The following is a 21962-nucleotide window of genomic DNA, read 5'->3' as shown; positions in this document are numbered from 1 at the left end:
AGTGGGACTTTGCCCTGGATTGGATGTTGTTGAGAAGGGGGAGTAGTTCTTTGACTGGGTATTTTTCTAACTCTCATGGCTAAAGTTGTAATTGGTAAAGAAACAGTGGTCACACCTGTGATCCTAGATGGGGGTGGGTATTTGGTTACTTTTGTCTTCTTTTTGTCAGTGTTCAGACACAAAAAGAGCATGGCTTTCCCTGATGTTGGTGTTCTGTGAAATCTTTGGTGTTCCGCTGGAGAGTCCAGGGCCTGGCTGTGTGTGCTGGGCCAGCTTTTCTGTTTTCAGCATAAAATGGTTCCATTCCACGACCTGCTCAGCTTTTGCTGTGCTATTTTTTCCACTAGAAGTGGCCAGTGTGTTATGAGGCAAAAGGTTGAATTCGTTGAGAGGCAAGATGTGAGCTATTTAATAAATGACATCCAGGAAGTACCTAGAAATCTAATTAATAGGAAGGTATGGTTTATCTTTCCTGAAAAGTGAAAGTCTTAGTGGCTGAGTCATGTGACTCCATGGACTGTAGCCCACCAGGCTCCTCTGTCCATGGAATTCTCCAGGCAAGAATACTAGAATGGGTTGCCATTTCCTTCTTCAGGGGTTCTTCCCAACCCAGGGATCAAACCTAGATCTCCTTGGGTCTTCTTTACTATCTGAGCCACCAGGGTCCCTTATCTTTCCTAGGACTTTTGATTAATTGTATAGTGAAAAAACTGATTCATGTAAAGAAGACACGGAAATAATAGTGAAAATGAAAATTTTGTATAAATGCTAGAGATATGTGAGGAAAAAGAAATACTGTGAATCAAACACCGTGGGAGAGAGTTGGGATTCTCCTGGCTGTCACTGGCTAAGTGTTGGCCTTTGTCCTCAGGTGTAATAATAAGAGCTGTCTCTCTTTTCTTGCGTAACAATAAGAGCTGTCTCTCTTTTCTTGCATAATAATAAGAGCTGTCTCTCTTTTCTTGCGTAATAATAAGAGCTGTCTCTTTTCTTGCATAATAATAAGAGCTGTCTCTCTTTTCTTGCGTAATAATAAGAGCTGTCTCTCTTTTCTTGGGTGATAATAGGAGCTATCTCTCTTGCGTCATAATAAGAGCTGTCTCTCTTGCATCATAATAAGAGCTGTCTCTCTTTTTTTTGGGAAATAATAAGAGCTGTCTCTCTTTTCTTGTGTCACAATAAGAGATGTCTTTCTTTTCTTGTGTCATAATAAGAGCTGTCTCTCTTTTCTTGCATCATAATAAGAGCTGTCTCTCTTTTCTTGCATCATAAGAGCTGTCTCTCTTTTCTTGGGTAATAATAAGAGCTGCCTCTCTTTTCTTGCGTCATAATAAGAGATGTCTGTCTTTTCTTGCGTCATAAGAGCTGTCTCTCTTTTCTTGTGTAATAATAAGAGCTGTCTCTCTTTTCTTGCATAATAATAAGAGCTGTCTGTCTTTTCTTGCATAATAAGAGCTGTCTCTCTTTTCTTGGGTAATAATAGGAGCTGTCTCTCTTGCGTCATAATAAGAGCTGTCTCTCTTTTCTTGTGTCATAATAAGAGATGCCTCTCTTTTCTTGTGTCATAGTAAGAGGGGTCTCTCTTTTCTTGTGTAATAATAAGAGATGCTGGTCTGTGTGATCTCAGTCTCTGCTGGTAGTAACAGTCATGATTCATAGATTATGGTCATCCAGGATTTGTTTCTAAGTGCTGTTGCTTTTGAAAGAAGTTGTAACCCAGACTGCAAAGCCACCATTAAACTCAGAAAGGGGAAGTTTTGGAGAACTAACAATACTTCAAGGAGCAGAAATTGTTTTGATGCAAAAGGCCCGATTTGTAATGACTGATTAGAAAACGTGGGAGGCAAGCCTATGCACATTGGCTGGTAGTTTTCGCATTAATTAGCGTGATGGTGTCATGGAGTTTAAGTTCAGAAACGAAACCAGATGCACGCCAGTCCTGTGCTGAGTTTTCCTTTTCCTCCTCACCCGCAGCTGTGGAGGCCGATGCTGCGGACATTGTCTTCCTCATCGACAGCTCTGATGGCGTGAAGCCGGATGGCATCGCACACATCCGGGACTTTGTTATCAGGATCGTGCAGAGACTCAACGTTGGTCCCAACAAAGTGAGAATTGGGGTCCTGCAGTTCAGCAACGATGTCTTCCCAGAATTTCAACTAAAGACCTACAAATCCCAGGCCAGCGTGCTGGACGCCATACGTCGCCTGAGGTTCAAAGGGGGGTCTCCTCTCAACACTGGCAAAGCTCTGGAATTCGTGGCAAGGAATTACTTTGTCAAGTCTGCCGGGAGCCGGATAGAAGATGGGGTGCCCCAACACCTGGTTCTATTTCTGGGTGGAAGATCCCAGGATGATATTTCCAGGTATTCCCAGGTGATAAAATCTGCAGGAATTGCGAGCTTAGGGGTTGGAGACCGAAACATTGACAGAACAGAGCTGCAGACCATCACCAGCGACCCCAGGCTGGTCTTCACGGTGCGGGAGTTCAGAGACCTCCCCAACATAGAAGAAAGGGTCATGAATTCCTTTGGGTCCTCCAGGGCCACCCCTGCACCTTCGGGAGTGGACACACCCTCTCCCTCAAGGCCAGGTATGTGCTGGGGGCCCTGGGACTACAAAGTGGTTATTATTTTATTTTTATTTAGTTTTAGTTGAAGGATAATTGCTTCACAATTTTGTGTTGGTTTTTGCCATACATCAACATGAATCAGCCATGGGTATACGTACGGTCCCTCCTTCTTGAACCTCCCTCCCACCTCCTACCCCGTCCCACCCCTCTGGGGTGTCACAGAGCTCCAGTTTGAGCTCCCTGCATCATACAGCAAATTCCCATCGGCCATGCATTTTACATATGGTAATGTACATGTTTCCATGCAACTCTCTCCATTTGTCCCATCCTCTTCTTCCCCTGCTCTGCCCCGTGTCCATCTGTTCTCTATGTCTGTGTCTCCATCGCTGCCCTGCAAATAGGTTCATCAGTACCACCTTTCTAGATTCCACGTATATGCATTAGTATATGATATTTATTTTTTTTTACTTTCTGGCTTGCTTCACTGTGTATAATAGACTGTAGGTTCATCCATCTCATTAGAACTGGCTCAAATGTGTTCCTTTTTATGGCTGCATAATATTCCATTGTATATACATACCACAGCTTCTTTATCCATTCATCTGTCAATGAACATCTGGGTTGCTTCCATGTCCTAGCTATTGTAAATAGTGCTGTGATGAACATTGGGGTTGCGTATGTCCTTTTCAATTATGGTTTTCTCAGGGTATATGCCCAGTAGTGGGATTACTGGGTCGTATGGTAGTTTTATCCCTAGTTTTGTAAGGAATCTCCATACTCTTCTCCATAGTGGGTGCATTAATTTACATTCCCACCAACCATGCAAGAGGGTTCCTTTTTCTCCACACTCTCTCTAGCATTTATTCTTTGTAGATTTTTTGATGATGGCCATTCTGAGGGAACACCAACTATTTTTTAATTGAAAAAAAGCAGTCAACATTCATTTTAATGGTTTTCTTCTCTCAGATTTGTGGCTGTGATACTGTTACAAATTAAATGTTTTTTTAATTGCTAAGTGATGCTTGAGTCTTTGTGACCCCCATGGACTGTAGCCCGCCAGGGTCCTCTGTCCATGGGATTTCCCAGGCAAGAGTACTGGAGTATGTTGCCATTTCCTTCTTCTGGGGATCCCCACTCAGGGATTGAACCCAAGTCTCCTGCATTGGCAAGTTTATTCTTTATCACTGAGCCACCTGGGAAGTCCCCAGAAATTAAATACAAGAAGAATAACTCAGTTGAAATTGTAGGAGGAATGGAAGGAACCATTTCAGAAAGCAAAAGGTCCTTGCTTCTTCCATGAGTTTCCATGAGACTAACTGCAGCCCTATTGAGATGTTCTGTAATAGTGCATCGAGGGTTAGCCACAGACTCATTGGCTCTCAGAATAAAATGGCACCGTTGAAGTTGTTCAGTCCATGCCCCTCCAAACATGACTGAAAGGCAGCCTCTGTCCTAGGTGGTACAGAGGCAACCCTCCTTCCTTGGACTGAATGCACCTCCCTGGGGGAACTGAGAGCTGTCCACCTATAGCTTTGACCTCATGCTCCTGGATCTGACCTTGGGTGCTGCCAAGAGCAAGTTGAGTTCCTCCACCAACCCATGTCTTTCTCAGCTGCTCCACAGGTGATGGCCATGCAGACATCTGGAGCAAACGATTAGGGTTGCTTTTCCATGAGGCATGGCATACCACTTAGCTCTTTCATGTCCTCTTTCTGTGCTGGTGGTGGAACATCCCACACTGCCCTGGATCTCCCTTCTCTCAACTCTATTCTCAACTCCTTGGTTAGAATTGGGAAATTCTCTCCAACAAAGCTTCTGGCATGCTGTCCAGCAGTCCTCCAAAGGTGCATGCAGTCTGCTTCCTGTTTTCTAGTCTTTCTCCAGCCTTCCCTTGCCTTGCCTCTAGGACACATCCCCCCTTCTGCCAGACACTATCATTTGCTTTTGACCAGGAAGAAAGAGTTCAGTGGCATTTCCTAAAACACTTGACACCATGGACTGATGAATCCATGGCAAAACCCCATTTTGCATGGGATAACTGGGGATCTGCTGAGTTCCCACATCTCCTTTCCTTTCATTTAGATGATTTATCATTTATCTTCCAGTTTTGGGCATGATGGTTTGAGGGCTGTGAATCTGGTAACTATAGAGTCGTGGACTAGAGCCAAGGTGTTCACTGTGAATGAATGACAGGAAGGCCTTATTTTAATCACTTTCTGCTTGGTGATTTTGTTCTGGGTATGGAAACTGAATTTCCCCTTTTCTCATCGTCATCATCTTTAGAGAAGAAGAAAGCTGATATCGTGTTCCTGCTGGATGGTTCCATCAATTTCCGGAGAGACAGTTTCCAGGAAGTGCTCCGTTTTGTGTCAGAAATTGTGGACACAGTTTATGAAGGGGGTGACTCCATCCAGGTGGGGCTAGTCCAGTACAACTCTGACCCCACCGACGAGTTCTTCCTGAAGGACTTCCCCACCAAGCAGCAGATTATTGATGCCATAAACAAGGTGGTCTACAAAGGGGGGAGGCACGCAAACACCAAGGTGGGCCTGGAGCACTTGCGGCTGAACCACTTCGTGCCCGAGGCAGGCAGCCGCCTGGACCAGAGGGTCCCGCAGATCGCCTTTGTGATCACGGGGGGCAAGTCGGTGGAGGACGCTCAGGAGGCGAGTATGGCGCTCACGCAGAGAGGCGTCAAGGTGTTCGCAGTGGGTGTAAGGAACATCGACTCGGAGGAGGTTGGGAAGATAGCGTCCAACAGCGCCACGGCCTTCCGGGTGGGGAACGTCCAGGAGCTGTCAGAACTGAGCGAACAGGTTTTGGAAACTCTGCACGATGCGATGCATGAGACCTTATGTCCAGGCATGACTGACGTTTCCAAAGGTAATGTCCTTTAGGTGCATATATTCAATCCTGTCTTTTCAATGCTGGCAAGTTATCTGGTTGCCCAGGTGCCCAGAGCTGGCCTTGGGTCTCCTGCAGCACCTGCTGCTTCTGGGACCGACTTACATCCACGTGGTTGGGTCCTGGTTGTCACCTGCCTCTGTGATAGGATGTGTTTCCTGGATAGGAGTGGACGTCTGTCTTTTCTTGCTCTTGCCAGATTTACCCCTCCTGTCGAATCCCCTAAATAATTCACCTAAATAATTCAGACTGACTGATGTCTATTTCAATTTGTAGGTTCCTTAGATTATTTGAGACCAGAGTGAATTCTCAAGTGTGTTTAATCTAAAACAGACACTTGGGATGCATCTAGACACTGGCTGTATTCCGTGCTAGAGCTGATTAAGTCCCCAAAGCCAACATACTAAAATGCAACAGTTTTGGTTCCTAAGAGTCAGTTTGCATTTTCCCGGTGAGAGAGGCGATTCAGTTGCTTCTCAGAGCTCGTACACAGATGATCTCATCTTGCCCTTGAGTGAGCGTATTCCCGGTCCACGTCCCCAGCTGTGCCTGTACGTTGAGAGTGTCTCAGCAGCTTGACTTTGAGCTCATGGCCTGCTTCTCCCTTTATAGCCTGTAACTTGGATGTGATTCTGGGCTTCGATGGTTCAAGAGATCAGAATGTCTTTGTGGCTCAGAAGGGCCTCGAGTCCAAGATGGACGCCATCCTGAGGAGAATCAGTCAGATGCAGAAAATCAGCTGCAGCGGCAGCCAGCTGCCCACGGTGCGGGTGTCCGTGGTGGCCCTCACACCCTCGGGTCCTGTTGAGGCCTTCGACTTTGCTGAGTACCAGCCAGAGCTGTTTGAGAAGTTCCAGAACATGCGTGCCCAGCACCCCTACGTCCTCACTGCGGATACACTGAAGCTCTACCAGAACAAGTTCCAGCAGGCCTCGTCGGACAACGTGAAGGTCAGGGCGGCCACTGTGTTTCTGCTTCCTGTGTCACCTCTGGGTTTTACTGGGCAAGGGTCATACCCTGACGCCCCAAAAGCCCCATCCCCAAACTGTTCTTCTGTGGATGTTCTTCATGTTTGGTGGGGTTGGTGGTGCCTGTGTATAAGAGTCCTTTGTCATCAACTGAGCTGAAATGAAATATCTTTGTTTTACTAAAGCTCTTAAAAAACAAAACTTGAAAATCAGTAGTTACGCTTGAATGAGTTGAATTTGTGACTAATGCATGTTTAACCATAGTCCTGCCCTTTAAATACATTATGTTCTCTATTTGTATATAATTTTCTCTTTCCTTCTATGTTTGCACACACACACATCAGTTCTCCAGGGCCGCCATAGCAGAGCTCCGCAGGCGGGGTGGCTTAAGCAACAGTAATTTGTTCTCTTGCAGCCCGGGAGGCTGGAGGTTTTTTGGGAGGTCTCTCAGCTGGGCTTGGAGACGGCATTGTCTCTTCTGTCTCCGAGTGGTTTTCCCTCTCTGTGTCTGTGTCCCATCGCCTCATCTTGGACACCAGCCATGTTGGATGGGAGCCCACTCTGATGACCTCATTGACTTCATTGCCTCTTTAAAAGCCCCGTTGCCAAATACAGTCACACTCTGAAGCACTGAGGCTTAGGACGTCAAACTGTCAATTTCAGAGGGACACAGTCTAGCCCATGACACACACGCACATCCCTCCCCAACACGCACACCCCTCCCCCACATGCACGTGTGACACTACATCCCCTGAATAAGAGAAAGAGACAAAATTCTTATTTCCATTGTTGCTTGTGCTTTTTAACATATCAAGCCCTGCAACATACCCATTTATTTTATACCCCATCTAGTATCAGGGAACTATGAATAGGGGGTGATTGGTTTTCAACCTTGGCCCCCTGTTTCCTCCACCATGAGGTGAAGGATTTGAACTGGGTAATGTTCCTTGCAAAGGTCTGTGATGTTTATTTTTAATCTCAGCTGGGTTTTCACACATCTTTTATCTTCAGGTGGTCATTCATTTTACGGATGGAGTGGATGGGGATCTGGCTGATGTACAAAGAGCATCAGAGGAACTCCGACAAGACGGTGGGTTCTGGGGAGTTTCTAAATGGGGGGCAGGTGCACTGCTGGGCTGGAGGGAAGCAAGTTCGCTAACAGACCCTCTGGGGCAGCGCCTTGTCCTGCGGGCACCTCTGTCCAGCATCTTGGTCCTCTTTCTCCTGCCTGAGGGCATGGGATGAACCAGCAAGTACCCCTCACTTACAAAGACCAAGTCCTGACACAGACTCCATGGTGTCCTAGGCCCATTCATGTGGTACAGTGTCTAGAAAGCTTGATGTTTTTGAAAAATAACATTAAGTTTTGATTCATTTGTACATTTGATTCATTTATATATTTATCATATAAATTAGGAATTACTGTGTTTTTGGTTTGCAGTTATCACAGCTCAAAAATAGTATAATGTTAAACAAAGTTAACATAGAATAATGAAAGCATATTTCCCAAATTTACTGTGACTGGTTTGCAGTGATACCTGTTACCAGATGTACTATTTGATCATTTGCTTTGGAATTTGATAGCACTGACGATAGAAAAAGTAAGTACTAACATCAGAGGTTTAAGAAGAATTTGTGGAAGCATGACTTAGCTTAGGAATGTTCAGTTTATTAGCTTGCTTCTCCAGAGCAATGGAGAAGAAGCTCCTGTCATCTGATTTTGGAGGGGTGGGATTTCAGTTCTTCTCACAGCACATCTGTGTTAGGTAGGACCAGAACTTGAGAATTTAAGTATGTCATAAATGACAGTGTCATTTCCTGTAGTTGCATCCATCAGTGTACTTTTTTGACATCTTGGGAACAATTGCTCAGAGGAGTTCAGAGTTCTAGCATTGCAACTCTGCAGAATAGCTAATAGTGTGATTACATGTGTTTCAGTTAAAGGTCAACTTTTATTTATTTGTGTTATTATTTTTAACTGGAGGATAATTGTTTTACAGTGTTGTATAGGTTTCTGCTGTACAACACCACGAGATCAGTCATAGTTATATATATATTCCCTCCCTCTTGAACCTCCCTTTCCCTTCCCATCCACCACTTTAGGTCATCACAGAGCTCCAGGCGGGGCTTCCTGTGTTATACAGCAGCTTCCCACTAGCTATTAACATCTATTTCACACGTGAGAGTGTGCATGTCTCAGTGCCACTTTCTCAATTTGCCACACCCTCTCCTTCCCTGGCTGTGTTTGTAAGTCCACTCTCTATGTCTGTATGTCTCCATTCCTTCTCTGCAAATAGGTTCACCAGGGCCATTTTTCTAGATTCCATATATGTGTGTTAATATATGATATCTGTTTTACTCTTTGTGACTTACTTTCCTCTGTGTAACAGGCTCTAGGTTCATCCACCTCACTATAAAGCCAAATTTTTATACTGAAGTTTTCTTTAAAAAATAGAGGTGGGAGGAAAGCGCTATGTTTCTTGAATGCCCATGTGAGCAGTCTTAAGTGGACCTGTCCCTGCAGGTGTCCGAGCTCTGATCTTGGTGGGCCTCGAACGCGTCGCCAACTTGGAGCAGCTCATGCAGCTGGAGTTCGGGCGAGGATTCATGTACAACCGTCCCCTGAGGCTGAACTTGCTGGACCTAGATTACGAACTAGCCGAGCAGCTTGTGAGTGTTTTATGTATCTGTATACATGTTGGTCTAGATGCCGCAAGTTGGGGCATCTCAGGATAATACAGTCCGTCATCACCAGGCAAATGGAGGAGAGACTCCTGGGTGGGCAGCTTAACTCCTCTGATTCACTAGGGACCTGCTTTGTTGCCATCACACGAGTCCTGGGAAGGGAGATCTCTGAGGACTGGAAAGACAGCCACCTGGGAAACGGGGTCCTGGCGGCTGTTGCCTCAGAGTGGCCTCTACTCTGTTAATGAGACGTTTTTCCCTTTATAAGATGGCTGAGAAGTCATAGCATTGAGATCAACCCTCTCCAAGCCAGAAACAGGAAAAACAAGAGTAGGCAGGAAAAGAAAGATCATCTCTAGGTGGAAAGGGGCTTCTATTGCCTTCTCTTCTAGTTTCCTTTGCTGCAAATGAGGACAGACCATGAGGCTTCCTAATCCCCCTGAGTTCAGCTTCTCAGCTGGTGGGTTAGAGGTGAGCCTGGGGACTTTGGGATGTGGGCCTGAGCATTCAACTCAGAGACTATTTGGTGGAGGCAGCAGTGAACTGCAGAATTCAATGACTCTGCCCATTCTTTCCCTCCTGCCTTCTTCCTAGGACTGGGGTTAGGATTTTTTTTTTTTTTTTTTTTGAGTGGAAGGAGGTTAGTAGACAAATTTGGGACTTGGGAGAGCGTGAAAATTCTAGGAAATTCACTGCAAGCAAATGCATTGACCCTCATGAGTTCAGCAGGTGGGAATGTATCTTGGGTGTGCCCTTTCCCACATGAGGCCAGGGGCTGGGCTGGGAGGTCATGTCCAGGGTATCTGATGGATGTTGGAGGCCTTGGTGACCAGAGGTGGGGTGCTCGTGGCTCAGGCAGGGACCCCACCCCATGGCCACTCCCAGGCCTTCTCTCTAGGAAGGTATCCTGTTCTGTGACTCTGCCCAGGGCTCAGGGAAAGACATATGGTCTGCTCTAAAACCCCCTTCCATCCTGGCCATCTGCAAGGGTTTGTTAGGCTTTGCTTTTTGCAACTTAAAGATATCTATGTTATACTTAGCAACTGAAGCTTGAATATCTATGCTGGAAACTTTAGAAGTAAGGCCCAGCCTTAGGTGAATATTTTATGCATAGGATGTATTATCTTTGGCAGCTCTTCAGACTCTGTTTGTGACATCCCATAGCCTGCTGATGGCTAAGCCTTCAAGGAAATGTCACGGGGAGTATGCAGTTTCTTGCTATGAATGCCACATTCCTCAGACTTATGCTTTTTTCCTAGGCATTTACTGAGGGGTGAACTTTGCCTTTTGTCTCGGTAGGACAACATCGCTGAGAAAGCCTGCTGTGGGATTCCCTGCAAATGCTCTGGACAAAGAGGAGACCGAGGGCCCATAGGCAGCATCGGGCCAAAGGTAGGTGGCTTTACCCTCTTTTCCAGCTGAGACTAGCTTCAGAGCTGGCGCTGCGCTGGCTGAGAGATTTCTCCTCTTTCACGGTGGGGAGATGGAGAGGGAGGAGCAGGAATAGCTGTGCTGTAGGACAGGGGTCTGAGGGGCAGACCCTTCCCCGTGTCTGCTCCTGCCTCCTTTCCATTGGGTTCAGTTCTGCATTGTTTCTTTAACTTATAAAACCATGTTGAGAGCAGTGGCATCATTGACTGGCAGCCTCACTACGACGGTTAGCAACGATTCTTTGCATTTGCTTCTTTTTTTTTTTTAATTTTTATTTTTACTTTATTTTACTTTACAATACTGTATTGGTTTTGCCATACACTGACATGAATCCACCACAGGTGTACATGCGATCCCAAACATAAACCCCCCTCCCACCTCCCTCCCCGCAACATCCCTCTGGGTCCTCCCCATGCACCAGCCCCAAGCATGCTGTATCCTGCATCGGACATAGACTGGTGATTCGATTCTTACATGATAGTATACATGTTTCAATGCCATTCTCCCAAATCATCCCACCCTCTCCCTCTCCCTCTGAGTCCAAAAGTCCGCTATACACATCTGTGTCTTTTTTGCTGTCTTGCATACAGGGTCATCATTGCCATCTTTCTAAATTCCATATATATGTGTTAGTATACTGTATTGATGTTTTTCTTTCTGGCTTACTTCACTCTGTATAATCGGCTCCAGTTTCATCCATCTCAACAGAATTGATTCAAATGTATTCTTTTTAATGGCTGAGTAATACTCCATTGTGTATATGTACCACAGCTTTCTTATCCATTCATCTGCTGAGGGACATCTAGGTTGTTTCCATGTCCTGGCTATTATAAACAGTGCTGCGATGCACATTGGGGTACATGTGTTTCTTTCAATTCTGGTTTCCTCAGTGTGTATGCCCAGCAGTGGGATTGCTGGGTCATTTGGCAGTTCTATTTGCAATTTTTAAAGGAATCTCCACACTGTTTTCCATAGTGGTTGTACTAGTTTGCATTCCCACCAACAGTGTAGGAGGGTTCCTTTTTCTCCACACCCTCTCCAGCATTTATTGCTTGCAGATTTTTGGATCGCAGACATTCTGACTGGTGTGAAGTGGTACCTCATTGTGGTTTTGATTTGCATTTCTCTAATAATGAGTGATGTTGAGCATCTTTTCATGTGTTTGTTAGCCATCCGTATGTCTTCTTTGGAGAAATGTCTATTTAGTTCTTTGGCCCATTTTTTGATTGGGTTGTTTATTTTTCTGGAATTGAGTTGCATAAGTTGCTTGTATATTTTTGAGATTAGTTGTTTATCAGTTGTTTCATTTGCTATTATTTTCTCCCATTCAGAAGGCTGTCTTTTCACCTTACTTATATTTTCCTTTGTTGCACAGAAGCTTTTAATTTTAATTAGATCCCATTTGTTTATTTTTGCTTTTATTTCCAGAATTCTGGGAGGTGGGTCATAGAGGATCCTGCGGTGATTTATGTCGGAAAGTGTTTTGCCTATGTTCTCCTCTAGGAGTTTTATAGTTTCTGGTCTTACATTTAGATCTTTAATCCATTTTGAGTTTATTTTCTTGTGCGGTGTTAGAAAGTGATCTAGTTTCATTCTTTTACAAGTGGTTGACCAGTTTTCCCAGCACCACTTGTTAAAGAGATTGTCTTTACTCCATTGTATATTCTTGCCTCCTTTGTCAAAGATAAGGTGTCCATATGTGTGTGGATTTATCTCTGGGCTTTCTATTTTGTTCCATTGATCTATATTTCTGTCTTTGTGCCAGTACCATACTGTCTTGATGACTGTGGCTTTGTAGTAGAGCCTGAAGTCAGGCAAATTGATTCCTCAAGTTCCATTCTTCTTTCTCAAGATTGCTTTGGCTATTCGAGGTTTTTTGTATTTCCATACAAATCTTGAAATGATTTGTTCTAGTTCTGTGAAAAATATGGCTGGTAGCTTGATAGGGATTGCATTGAATTTGTAAATTGCTTTGGGTAGTATACTCATTTTCACTATATTGATTCTTCCAATCCATGAACATGGTATATTTCTCCACATATTAGTGTCCTCTTTGATTTCTTTCATCAGTGTTTTATAGTTTTCTATATATAGGTCTTTAGTTTCTTTAGGTAGATATATTCCTAAGTATTTTATTCTTCTCGTTGCAATGGCAATCAGAATCCAACAACACATTAAAAAGATCATACACCATGACCAAGTGGGCTTTATCCCAGGGATGCAAGGATTCTTCAATATCCGCAAATCAACCAGTGTAATTCACCACATTAACAAATTGAAAAATAAAAGCCATATGATTATCTCAATAGATGCAGAGAAGGCCTTTGACAAAATTCAACATCCATTTATGATAAAAACTCTCCAGAAAGCAGGAATAGAAGGAACATACCTCAACATAGTTAAAGCTATATATGACAAACACACAGCAAACATTATCCTCAATGGTGAAAAATTGAAAGCATTTCCCCCTAAAGTCAGGAACAAGACAAGGGTGCCCACTTTCACCGCTACTATTCAACATAGTTCTGGAAGTTTTGGCCACAGCAATCAGAGCAGAAAAAGAAATAAAAGGAATCCAAATTGGAAAAAAAGCAGTAAAACTCTCACTGTTTGCAGATGACATGATCCTCTACATAGAAAACCCTAAAGACTCCACCAGAAAATTACTAGAGCTAATCAATGAATATAGTAAAGTTGCAGGATATAAAATCAACACACAGAAATCCCTTGCATTCCTATACACTAATAATGAGAAAGTAGAAAAAGAAATTAAGGAAACAATTCCATTCACCATTGCATTTGCTTCTAAGTTACAGGAAACACACAGTATTTCTTGGTAGATCAAGAGCCTTAAAGATCCTGATAGAATAATTGCACTGAAATAATGTGTGGAAAGCTGTCACCTTCAAGGGATACCTAATACACGGCTCTGCTGCGTGAAGGAGGATCAGGGAGATGCTTAAATAGGAAACAAAGAAAACCACAGCTCTTAACCAAGCAACTGATGACTTTGTTCTAGGGCATTCCTGGAGAAGATGGCTACCGAGGTTATCCTGGTGATGAAGGTGGACCTGTAAGTCAACGTTGCTTTATTCCCTAAGTCTTTATTCCCTCCTTGTTCCTTACATGTTGGGACCAAATTGTGGAGTTCATCTGTTTCATTTCCAATCTTTCCCCTTGGGAAAACCATGAATTCCTATCTGTCTTAACAACTCAACTCAGAGCTCTGTGCTACAGGAACTGGCCTGAAGCATGTGGGTATGAAGTGCAGGTCTTCACTTATTCCATCTCAGAAGGGGAACAGAGTGGCTTTGGAGACAGAGGGTCACCGGGGATACCAAACCCAGTATCTGCCAAATTCAGATACCCAGGCGAGAGGCGAGCGGGCTGGATTGGGGTGCAGGGGAAACCTCGGCAGGATTTTAGGGGTGACACCCTTTGAGAGGAGCCTCCCTGAGGGCGGTTGGGTTATCAGGAGCCAAGGCGTCCAGTGGGGGTGGGTGGAATCTGCAGCAGGGCCTTTGGGAAGCAGAACCTGACCCAGAGGTGACTTGAGAGGTTTTTGAGAACCGACAAGGCCCAGCCTTGGGATGGGGATAGAGAGCTCCTGGTGGGGATAGAGAGCTCCTGGTGGGGACAGAGAGCCCCAGTGGGAGGACTGGAAGGTCCTCCCAGGAAGGACAAAGGTCTGGAAGTACTGGAAGCCACAAAGGTCCCATCAGCAGAGCTGGGTGTCAGCGCTGGGCCTGGACCTCATTGGAGAACTGAAACCAGGGACCACACTGAGGAGCAGCCAGCCTGAGGGTCCTCCAGGGGCCCAGTCCTCACCAGACGCAGTCCCCCAGGGCCTGCTCGTCCTCTGCCCACCAGGAGGCACCCTGTGCTGCTGACCGCCCCAGCCCGTCTCCCTCCGGGGCAGGGATCTGCAGGTTCCAGGCCCAGTGCAGGGAGCCCGGAGGCCCGCCTGGCACATCACCCATCAGCCCCGCCTAATGCAAGCCCTCCTCAACGAAGCCCGCTCGGTGGACACACTCGACAAGAAGGTCCAACCTGCAGAACCCCTTTGTGTCTCCCCACAGGGTGAGCGCGGTCCTCCTGGCGTGAACGGCACTCAAGGTTTCCAGGGCTGCCCCGGGCAGAGAGGAGTCAAGGTGGAGTGTGGGTGCCCCTCAGTGTGGGGAGGGGACCCCTGCAGCCCCGCACGTGTGCAGAAGGAGGCAGCTCCTCCCAGCACCTCCTGGGGGAGGGGGATGCCCTCCCGGCTTCTCCGCTCAGTGCTGGGCAGCCGGCTGCCTCGCATGGAGGTGGCCCCAGGCCTGGCGGGTTCAGGAGCACAGGCCATGTTGGGAAGGGAACCTGAGGTTGGAGAGACAAGTTGCCTATGGCAATGTGAAGTGACCAGCAGGTACTGACAGGACAGAGAGAACCTGGGCTGGGCCGAGAGAGGACCGGTGCCCATAGTCTTTAGAGCCATGGACCTGGGGGGAGTGAGGGAAGTGGGGGGCGGAGATTGGGAGAGGACTCCCGTGCTGGAAGTTTCTGCGTGTGAAACACTCGGATCGAGGGGGGAGGACTCTTCTGCATCTGCTGGAGCTTGGGAGCCCATGTCAAGGGACCAGCCCCCACACTGCAGTCCTGCAAAGGGGCCTCCTTGGAGCTCCTGCCCCTGGCCTGCAGCCCCTCAACCCCAGGGGGGCCGACAACACCCATGTGCTCAGGTCCAGGCAGGTTAGCCTATGATCCCTTTTTGATGGAGAGAAAGCTATCCCAACAAGTGAATCTCTAAAACTGAATTTTTCGACCCCGCCCTTCGTGTTGGGGATGGGGAGGGGTCAGCCCGTAGCCTACTCTGGCTTACCCTCTCCAGCCTCCAGGAAGGAGGTCACATTCCTTCTTCCCTTCCCTTCCAGGGCTCCCGTGGATTCCCAGGAGAGAAGGTACTTCAGCCTGGTTTTCTTTGTATGTTTAAAACTTTCCCAGTATTCTGCCAGATTTTGCACTCACTCATGCATCTTGTCCCCTGACAGGGTGAATTAGGAGAAATTGGACTGGACGGTCTTAATGGTGAAGATGTAAGTGAGTTTCCACTCTTGAGTGCACACTGCGCTTGGGCCTGAAGATGCTGGTGACTGGTCCGTCAGTCTCCGGCAGACATTGCGCCAGGACTGACGCTTTATTGTTGCCTTTGGCAGGGCGACAAAGGGCTGCCCGGCACTTCCGGAGAGAAAGGGAGTCTAGGAAGGAGGGTAAGCATACGTCCATAGTGTGGCTGTCCTGGAGAAGCGACGAATGCTTCACTCAACGATGATTACTTTTACTTGTATATAAGACCGCTTCCTCTGGGCAGCCTTCCCTGACCTCCTCTTGGGGTGCGTTCTTGGCATCTCCTAGCTCCCCTGTCAGTCATGACAGATTTACGTTGTCTTTTCTTGTTTGGAGAGTATGTCCCATGGGGCAAGACCCGAGTGTGTTTTGTTGAAATAAATCCCCAGTGCCCGATACAGTGCAGGTCTCCATAAGTACTTGGGGATTACCTGAAATGCTTGGAGATAGTTTTACCTTTGTGGCAAATGAGTAAATGGTAACTGCTGGAACACTGTTCAGTTTAAGATTTGTGATGGGACGAATGCAATTTTGAGGGCGAGATGAAAATGTGAGACTAATTCTCAGGCTCTGCTTGTGGTTTTTATTTAGGGCGACAAAGGACCCAAAGGCGACAAAGGGGAGAGAGGTGATGTCGGGATCAGAGGCGACCCGGTAAGAGGAGCTGACTCTTCGTCACTAATACGAGACTTGAGCCTGGGGAACAGGGGTGTGGGGAGAGGTGGATTGAAAGGAAGGATTTCACCATTGAAATTGCTTTAAAGCATGCTAGTGAAATATGTGGTTTGTCCTTTTCTTAGAATTTTGGGGAGGCTAGAGATGTCTTTGCTGTCTAACCGCAAGATAATTCTTTGCAAAGCCTCTCCTATTAGGACCCAAGAAGCTTCCCTAAAGTGTGGTCTCGGGATGCTTTAAGTTTGGGTTAGAGAAAGAGAAGCGTTTACAGCTTTTCCTGTTTTATGGGGCTATAAAACCTGTCAGCAACTGACCACCACTGGGCCAGCCTCTTGGGGTCCAGACAGGATGAGGCAAGCGTGAGCCTGGCCGCCGTTCTCCCCAGGAGAAGGAACAGAGAGGAAGAGCCATCACCGCCACCCCATCTGGGGCTTGGAGTGATGGCTGACCCCACAGCAAGCTCTGTCGGGCGGGATGGGTGTTACCGGAACAGGATGTGGCTGAAGCACTGAGCTGCAGACGTCACTGCAATTTTCTTGGTCCCTGGCCCCCCGCGGCAGTGGCTTTCTGTATACGCATGTGTGACTTACTCCCCACCTGTGCTCTTTTCAGGGCAATTCAGGACAGGACAGCCAGCAGAGAGGAGCCAAAGGAGAAACCGGAGACATCGGCCCCGTGGTACAGTGCTCTGCGCTGTAGACCCTCCCTGCGGTGCAGGCCCGGGGGGCTAGCCTTGCGCTGGGTCATCGCCAGCCCTGGGGGCCGTGGACGGGGGCCTTGAGGCTGTGGGTGCACAAGGTCGAGGTTGGGAGCAGAGAGCCTGGAACCCAGCGTGCATGCTTGAGAAGGGGTCTCCGAGGGGAACTCAAACAACCCCTTCCAAGAGGGGTTTCTTCTGGGTGGAATTTGTGCCCCCTAGATGTTTCCAGAGAGTGTGTGTCAAGCCAAAGCCTCGTGGGGGGCAGAGAGCACCTGTGTCTGAGGCATCCCTGGCATGGGTGACTGGCCCTCTCTGTATGCACCCCTGTCCCCCGGCGTCTTGGGCAGAATTTGAGTTACACAGTCTTCTTTGCGGAGAATCTTACATCAGTTTTCTTTCCCACGCCAGGGTCTCCCTGGGAGAGACGGGGTGTCTGGAGGGCCTGGAGAACCTGGGAAGAGCGTGAGTGTCTCTTGGGGCTTGCGGGGGTAGGCTTTGAACAATTTGCCTAACTCTGCCAGACTTCCTACTCAGAGCTACTGAGCAACTTTTTATTGGGGGAATTAAGGGATTTAGAAGCCACCTGTTGCTGCTTCTTCATACCCTTTGTCATTATCATTTACTCTTGACCCACCCCCAATCTGCTTCCTTCCCCTCCCGAAACAGACCAAAGTGTTGAGTCACTCAGTCCTGTCCGTCTTTTGGGGACCCCTTGGACTGTAGCCTGCCAGGGCCCCCTGTCCATGGGATTCTCCAGGCAAGAGAGAATCTCCCACTGGAGTGGGTTGCCATGCCCTTCTCCAAAACAGATCAGACAGACACTTTAAAAAGTAATATCTTTGCTGCTTTTGACTATTCGGCCAGGCTTTATCCCACTGAATAATTAAAAAATCCAACAGAAATACAGAAAGAGTGAGGGGATTAGGGGCAGGGAGGCCGACGGGGTGCATGTTTATTTTGTTTGACAATTGTTTGTTGTTCTTCCGCTGCTGTAAGTCAAGCAGTGAAACCAGAGCCAGTTTTCCAGTGAAATGCTTCTCACAGTTGCTTCTCCAAGGCATTTCAGAAATGCCTGTTGCAGACCACTCACTGCCTCGTCTTTGTCTTTGTCTTGTTGAAGAATTGCTGAGGTCAGAGGGGGATGGATGATCATTGGGAAGCCATTTGAATGCTTCCAGGGCCCAGGGGGTACCTGGAGCTCGGCCCTCCTAGCTGGAAGAAGATGGTCCAGAAGCTTGTGAATCCTTAGTCAGTTCAGGGTGCTGGTGGGTGCCTGAGACAGGTGTTTGCTCAGCATCTTGCTGGGGACGGTGGTGGGGAGGGTTGAGACCAGGGCCCCCTCCTCTGTGTCACCCAGGGAAGTCACACGCTGCGGGATCCATAGCTGGATCACTCAAGGGTGTCTGCTGGCAGCAGCTTTTAAAAGAAATGAGCAGATTCATGCTGACGGGAGCTTTCAAAAGAAATGACTCTTACCTGTAAGCAGATGATATACTATGGGCATCACCTTACTTTTAACATTCAGAAGAAAACTTAAATTTTGAAAACTACTCTCTTGAAAGTCTTGAGTATAAATTTTGAGTAATACTATTGATCTATACAATGGAAAGCAGTGATGAAACACTCCACTATTGTGCTGTCCAGCTTTGTGAACAGAGCCAAAACTTGTTTCCATGATGAGCACAGAATTCAGTTGTATTTCTAAGCATGGGTAGGAGCTTGGGGTTTGAGTTCAGTGTGGTCAAGTTGGGACTTCTGTTAGGAGCTCCCCAGGTGAGGCTCACGCTGAGATGAAAGCCGTCCTCTCCTGGGCTGCCTCCTGTCCCACGTGGCCTGAGCACAGATGACCTCCGGTCGTACTCAGGGATGACTCTGTGAGGAGTGAGCAGATTGCTGCCCTGTGGAGGCGTGGCCTGGCGGCACCTCTCCCACCTGTCCACAGTTCATCCCTAGACGGAGGCCCAGGTCTTCACTGGACGAGCTGCCATTGCAGTGAGTCACGGCAGAGCGGCGGCCCCAGAATATCGCTGGGTGGGCCATGGCGGGCCGTGGACGTGCTTCTTGGGTTGAGGAAGCAGACGGGCCATGCCTGTCACAGGCTGGCTGATGACAGGCTCTGGAATTCCACCTCCTGACCTCGCAAAGATGTATCCAGGATGGGGGCCCACCCCCAAACCTTTCCACCAAAGAGGAAGGAATCACAAGGTGGGACTTACTGGAGTACTCACAAGCACGCCCACGTTTATTTGAACTAAGGTTCGCTTCTGGAGCATCGGGGAAGATGCTGCCGAGTCTTGAGCCCAAACCGAGACAGCCGGGCTTTTAGGTTGACGCACATGCACTCTGGACACGTTACTTAACCGAGTGTGTGTTATAGTTGGCCGGGGCAGTGTGGAGAGTCTGGGGCTTCCTTCCATTATAATTGCCGTCTTACCTCCCTCCAGTTAGGAAAATGTAAGAAAAATAGCCAGGTCGGCATTCCTGTTTTCTTGAAACTGGCTGGGGCCACGTAGCCCGAGGACTCCTTGTTTTGCTTGGCAGGTCTGAAGTCATTCTCAAATCTTCCATTTAGGTGATTGACAAGGGCAGCGTGGAAGCACACCCTTCCCTCAGTGGGGTGGAGGGGGAGGAGGGGAAAGGTGTCACTCATGAGAGTTTCCTGTGGGCCGGTAGGCACAGCGTCTGGCTCCCAGCAGGTGTGGCGAAGGTGCCCACTCCTCCAGCCTCCCTGCCTCCCCTTCACAGTTGTGTGGTTTCTCCCCAGGGTGGCTTTGGCCGAAGGGGACCAGCAGGAGCTAAGGTAAAGCCTCTCCGTCGCCATCTCCTTGATGTCATGACTGTATAACTCACCACGGGCTCCCAGGGGCTGGCCCTCCCGTCCCACCCAGAAATTAAGAGGGACTCTCTCTTTCGCCATCAAGGCTTGTGGCTCCAACAGCAGCTTTCCTACCATCTCCTTGAATTTAGCCTTTTCTGCAAAGGCTTGGGAAAATCTTGATGATGCAGTGAGAATGGTTATCAGAATGAAAGTGGCCGTGGGAACAGGGGATGGCGGAGAGGGAACAGGAAAGAGGCAGGAGGCCGTGTCCTGGACATCTCCTGCTGGGGCTGTGCCCACTTACTGGTCTCGGCGGCTCTGCCTCTCAGTTGTCTCTGTGAGACAGGTGTGGGCCGAAATAGCTTCATGTCATGAAGTCATCTTGAGGAAAAGGTGAGATGAGTGGGGCAATCGATTCTAAGGGTGTTGAGTGACAACTGGCTCTGCATGTCCAATGCCTCTTCCTGGAGCTGTGGTGTTACTTCTGACCCCCCAGAACAGCTGGGACAGTTCCCTGCGCCCTCCTCCAGATGTGACCGGAGCACAGATGGCTGACCTTTCCCTGCCTCTTCTCTCCTCTCAAAGGGCAACCAGGGCGGCCCCGGCCCGCAGGGCCCTGTGGGAGAGCAGGGGACCAGAGGCGCGCAGGTCAGTACCCCGGCATGCCCGCATGCCCTGTGATACGTTCCCAGATGTCTTGCTGTTGTTGTTTAGTAGCTAAGTCATGTCCAGTTCTTTGCGACCCCATGGACTGTGGCCAACCAGGCTCCTCTGTCCATGGGATTCTCCAGGCAAGAATACCGGAGTGGATTGCTATTTCCTCCTCCAGGGGATCTTCCCAACCCAGAGATCAAACCTATGTCTCTTGCATTTCCTGCGTTGGCAGGTGGATTCTTCACCACCGAGCCACGTCTTACCTTATATATATTTTTTAATTGAGGTGACAGTCAGTTTTGCAAAATTGAACACAAAATTTAGTCTTTTGAAGGGGCACTGAGAGCATTCCCAGCATTGCCCAAGCAGCATCTCTATCAGGTTTCAAAGCACGATTATTGTCCCTCAAGGAGACACTGTGCCCGTTACGCAGTCATGCTGCACCTCCCCCCCAGCTCCTGGCAACCACTGATTCCCTTTCTGCCTTGGTGGACTGGCATCTTCTGAACCTTTTATACGAACAGAAGCATTTACCAGGTGGCCTTTTGTATCTGGCTTCCTTCACTCAACATCACATGTTTGAGGTTTATCCATGCTGTGCCCTGTGCCAGGGAGCCGTTCCTTCCCGTGCAGAGTAACCTTCCGTTGTGTGGGTCCTGTGGTGGTCGTGGCGGTTCGCCTCCACGCAGCACTTACGTGGGCATCTTACTTCTTCAGGGTCCGCCTGGTCCCACCGGTCCTCCAGGCCTGATTGGTGAACAGGGCATTCCCGGACCTCGGGTAAGTCTGTCTTGACCCCTCTTTCGCTAAACAGCCAGCATGGATAGCCTGTGTTTCGTGGATGGTGGGACCCCTCAGCCCGACACTTTCACAACACAGACCTCAGTTCTCCTAGTAACTGGCTCATCTGCCCTGAGGAAGTTAGAGACCGTTTTTCTTGGGACTCCTTGGGCTAAGTTCCAGTGGACATAGGCCGGGTGGGTGGTGAGCAAAGGAAGGATGGACCTCGCTGCAGAAGTCTTAGGGTGGACTCAGGAGGTCAGATGAATCTACTAAGATGCTCAGATTACACCGTACTGCTGGAAATTATTTCTGTGCTTTGATATTCTGTGTAAAGAAATTCCCCCACCCTTAAGTGTGATGTGGAAGATGGTCCTTAAACTTGCCACCACTGCAGACGTCAGCATGTCTCAGCTGTTAGCGATGATGAGCAGAAGCAAGTTGGTGTAGCTGAGACGGGCCTGGGTGCCCTCACACTCCACACTTTGGTGTCCCTGGGGTCTGCTGTGATCCTGAGGGAGCCATCCTACTGTTTGTTACAGAAAATAGTCATGACTAATAAACCAGCGAAGAACTGACCTGAGGCTAGGTAAACGCCCAGAAGTGTCTTACAGGGCCAGTAGGAACTTTGTGAAAATGGCTATTTGCTTGGGAAGTCTTTCCTCAATTTGAACTC

General features: G+C 48.0%; 1 protein-coding gene across 1 annotated transcript in view; it reads left to right on the top strand.

The window, feature by feature from the left end:
* COL6A3 (collagen type VI alpha 3 chain) overlaps positions 1–21962 on the top strand; it is a 93123-nt gene that overhangs the window by 40194 nt on the left and 30967 nt on the right. The window contains exons 10-26 of the mRNA XM_068965725.1: positions 1975–2589; positions 4852–5451; positions 6085–6422; positions 7452–7530; positions 8965–9110; positions 10425–10517; positions 13576–13629; positions 14636–14707; positions 15467–15493; positions 15584–15628; positions 15749–15802; positions 16251–16313; positions 16947–17012; positions 17443–17496; positions 19799–19834; positions 20438–20500; positions 21224–21286. Coding sequence (XP_068821826.1) covers positions 1975–2589; positions 4852–5451; positions 6085–6422; positions 7452–7530; positions 8965–9110; positions 10425–10517; positions 13576–13629; positions 14636–14707; positions 15467–15493; positions 15584–15628; positions 15749–15802; positions 16251–16313; positions 16947–17012; positions 17443–17496; positions 19799–19834; positions 20438–20500; positions 21224–21286 — 2468 coding nt within the window. The remainder of the gene's footprint in view (positions 1–1974; positions 2590–4851; positions 5452–6084; positions 6423–7451; positions 7531–8964; positions 9111–10424; positions 10518–13575; positions 13630–14635; positions 14708–15466; positions 15494–15583; positions 15629–15748; positions 15803–16250; positions 16314–16946; positions 17013–17442; positions 17497–19798; positions 19835–20437; positions 20501–21223; positions 21287–21962) is intronic.

Source organism: Capricornis sumatraensis, chromosome 2 (genome assembly GCF_032405125.1).
Source record: "Capricornis sumatraensis isolate serow.1 chromosome 2, serow.2, whole genome shotgun sequence".
NCBI classification, from domain to species: Eukaryota; Metazoa; Chordata; class Mammalia; order Artiodactyla; family Bovidae; genus Capricornis; species Capricornis sumatraensis.
Note: the sequence above shows the minus strand (reverse complement) of the source record. Positions and strands in the feature narration are given on the sequence as shown.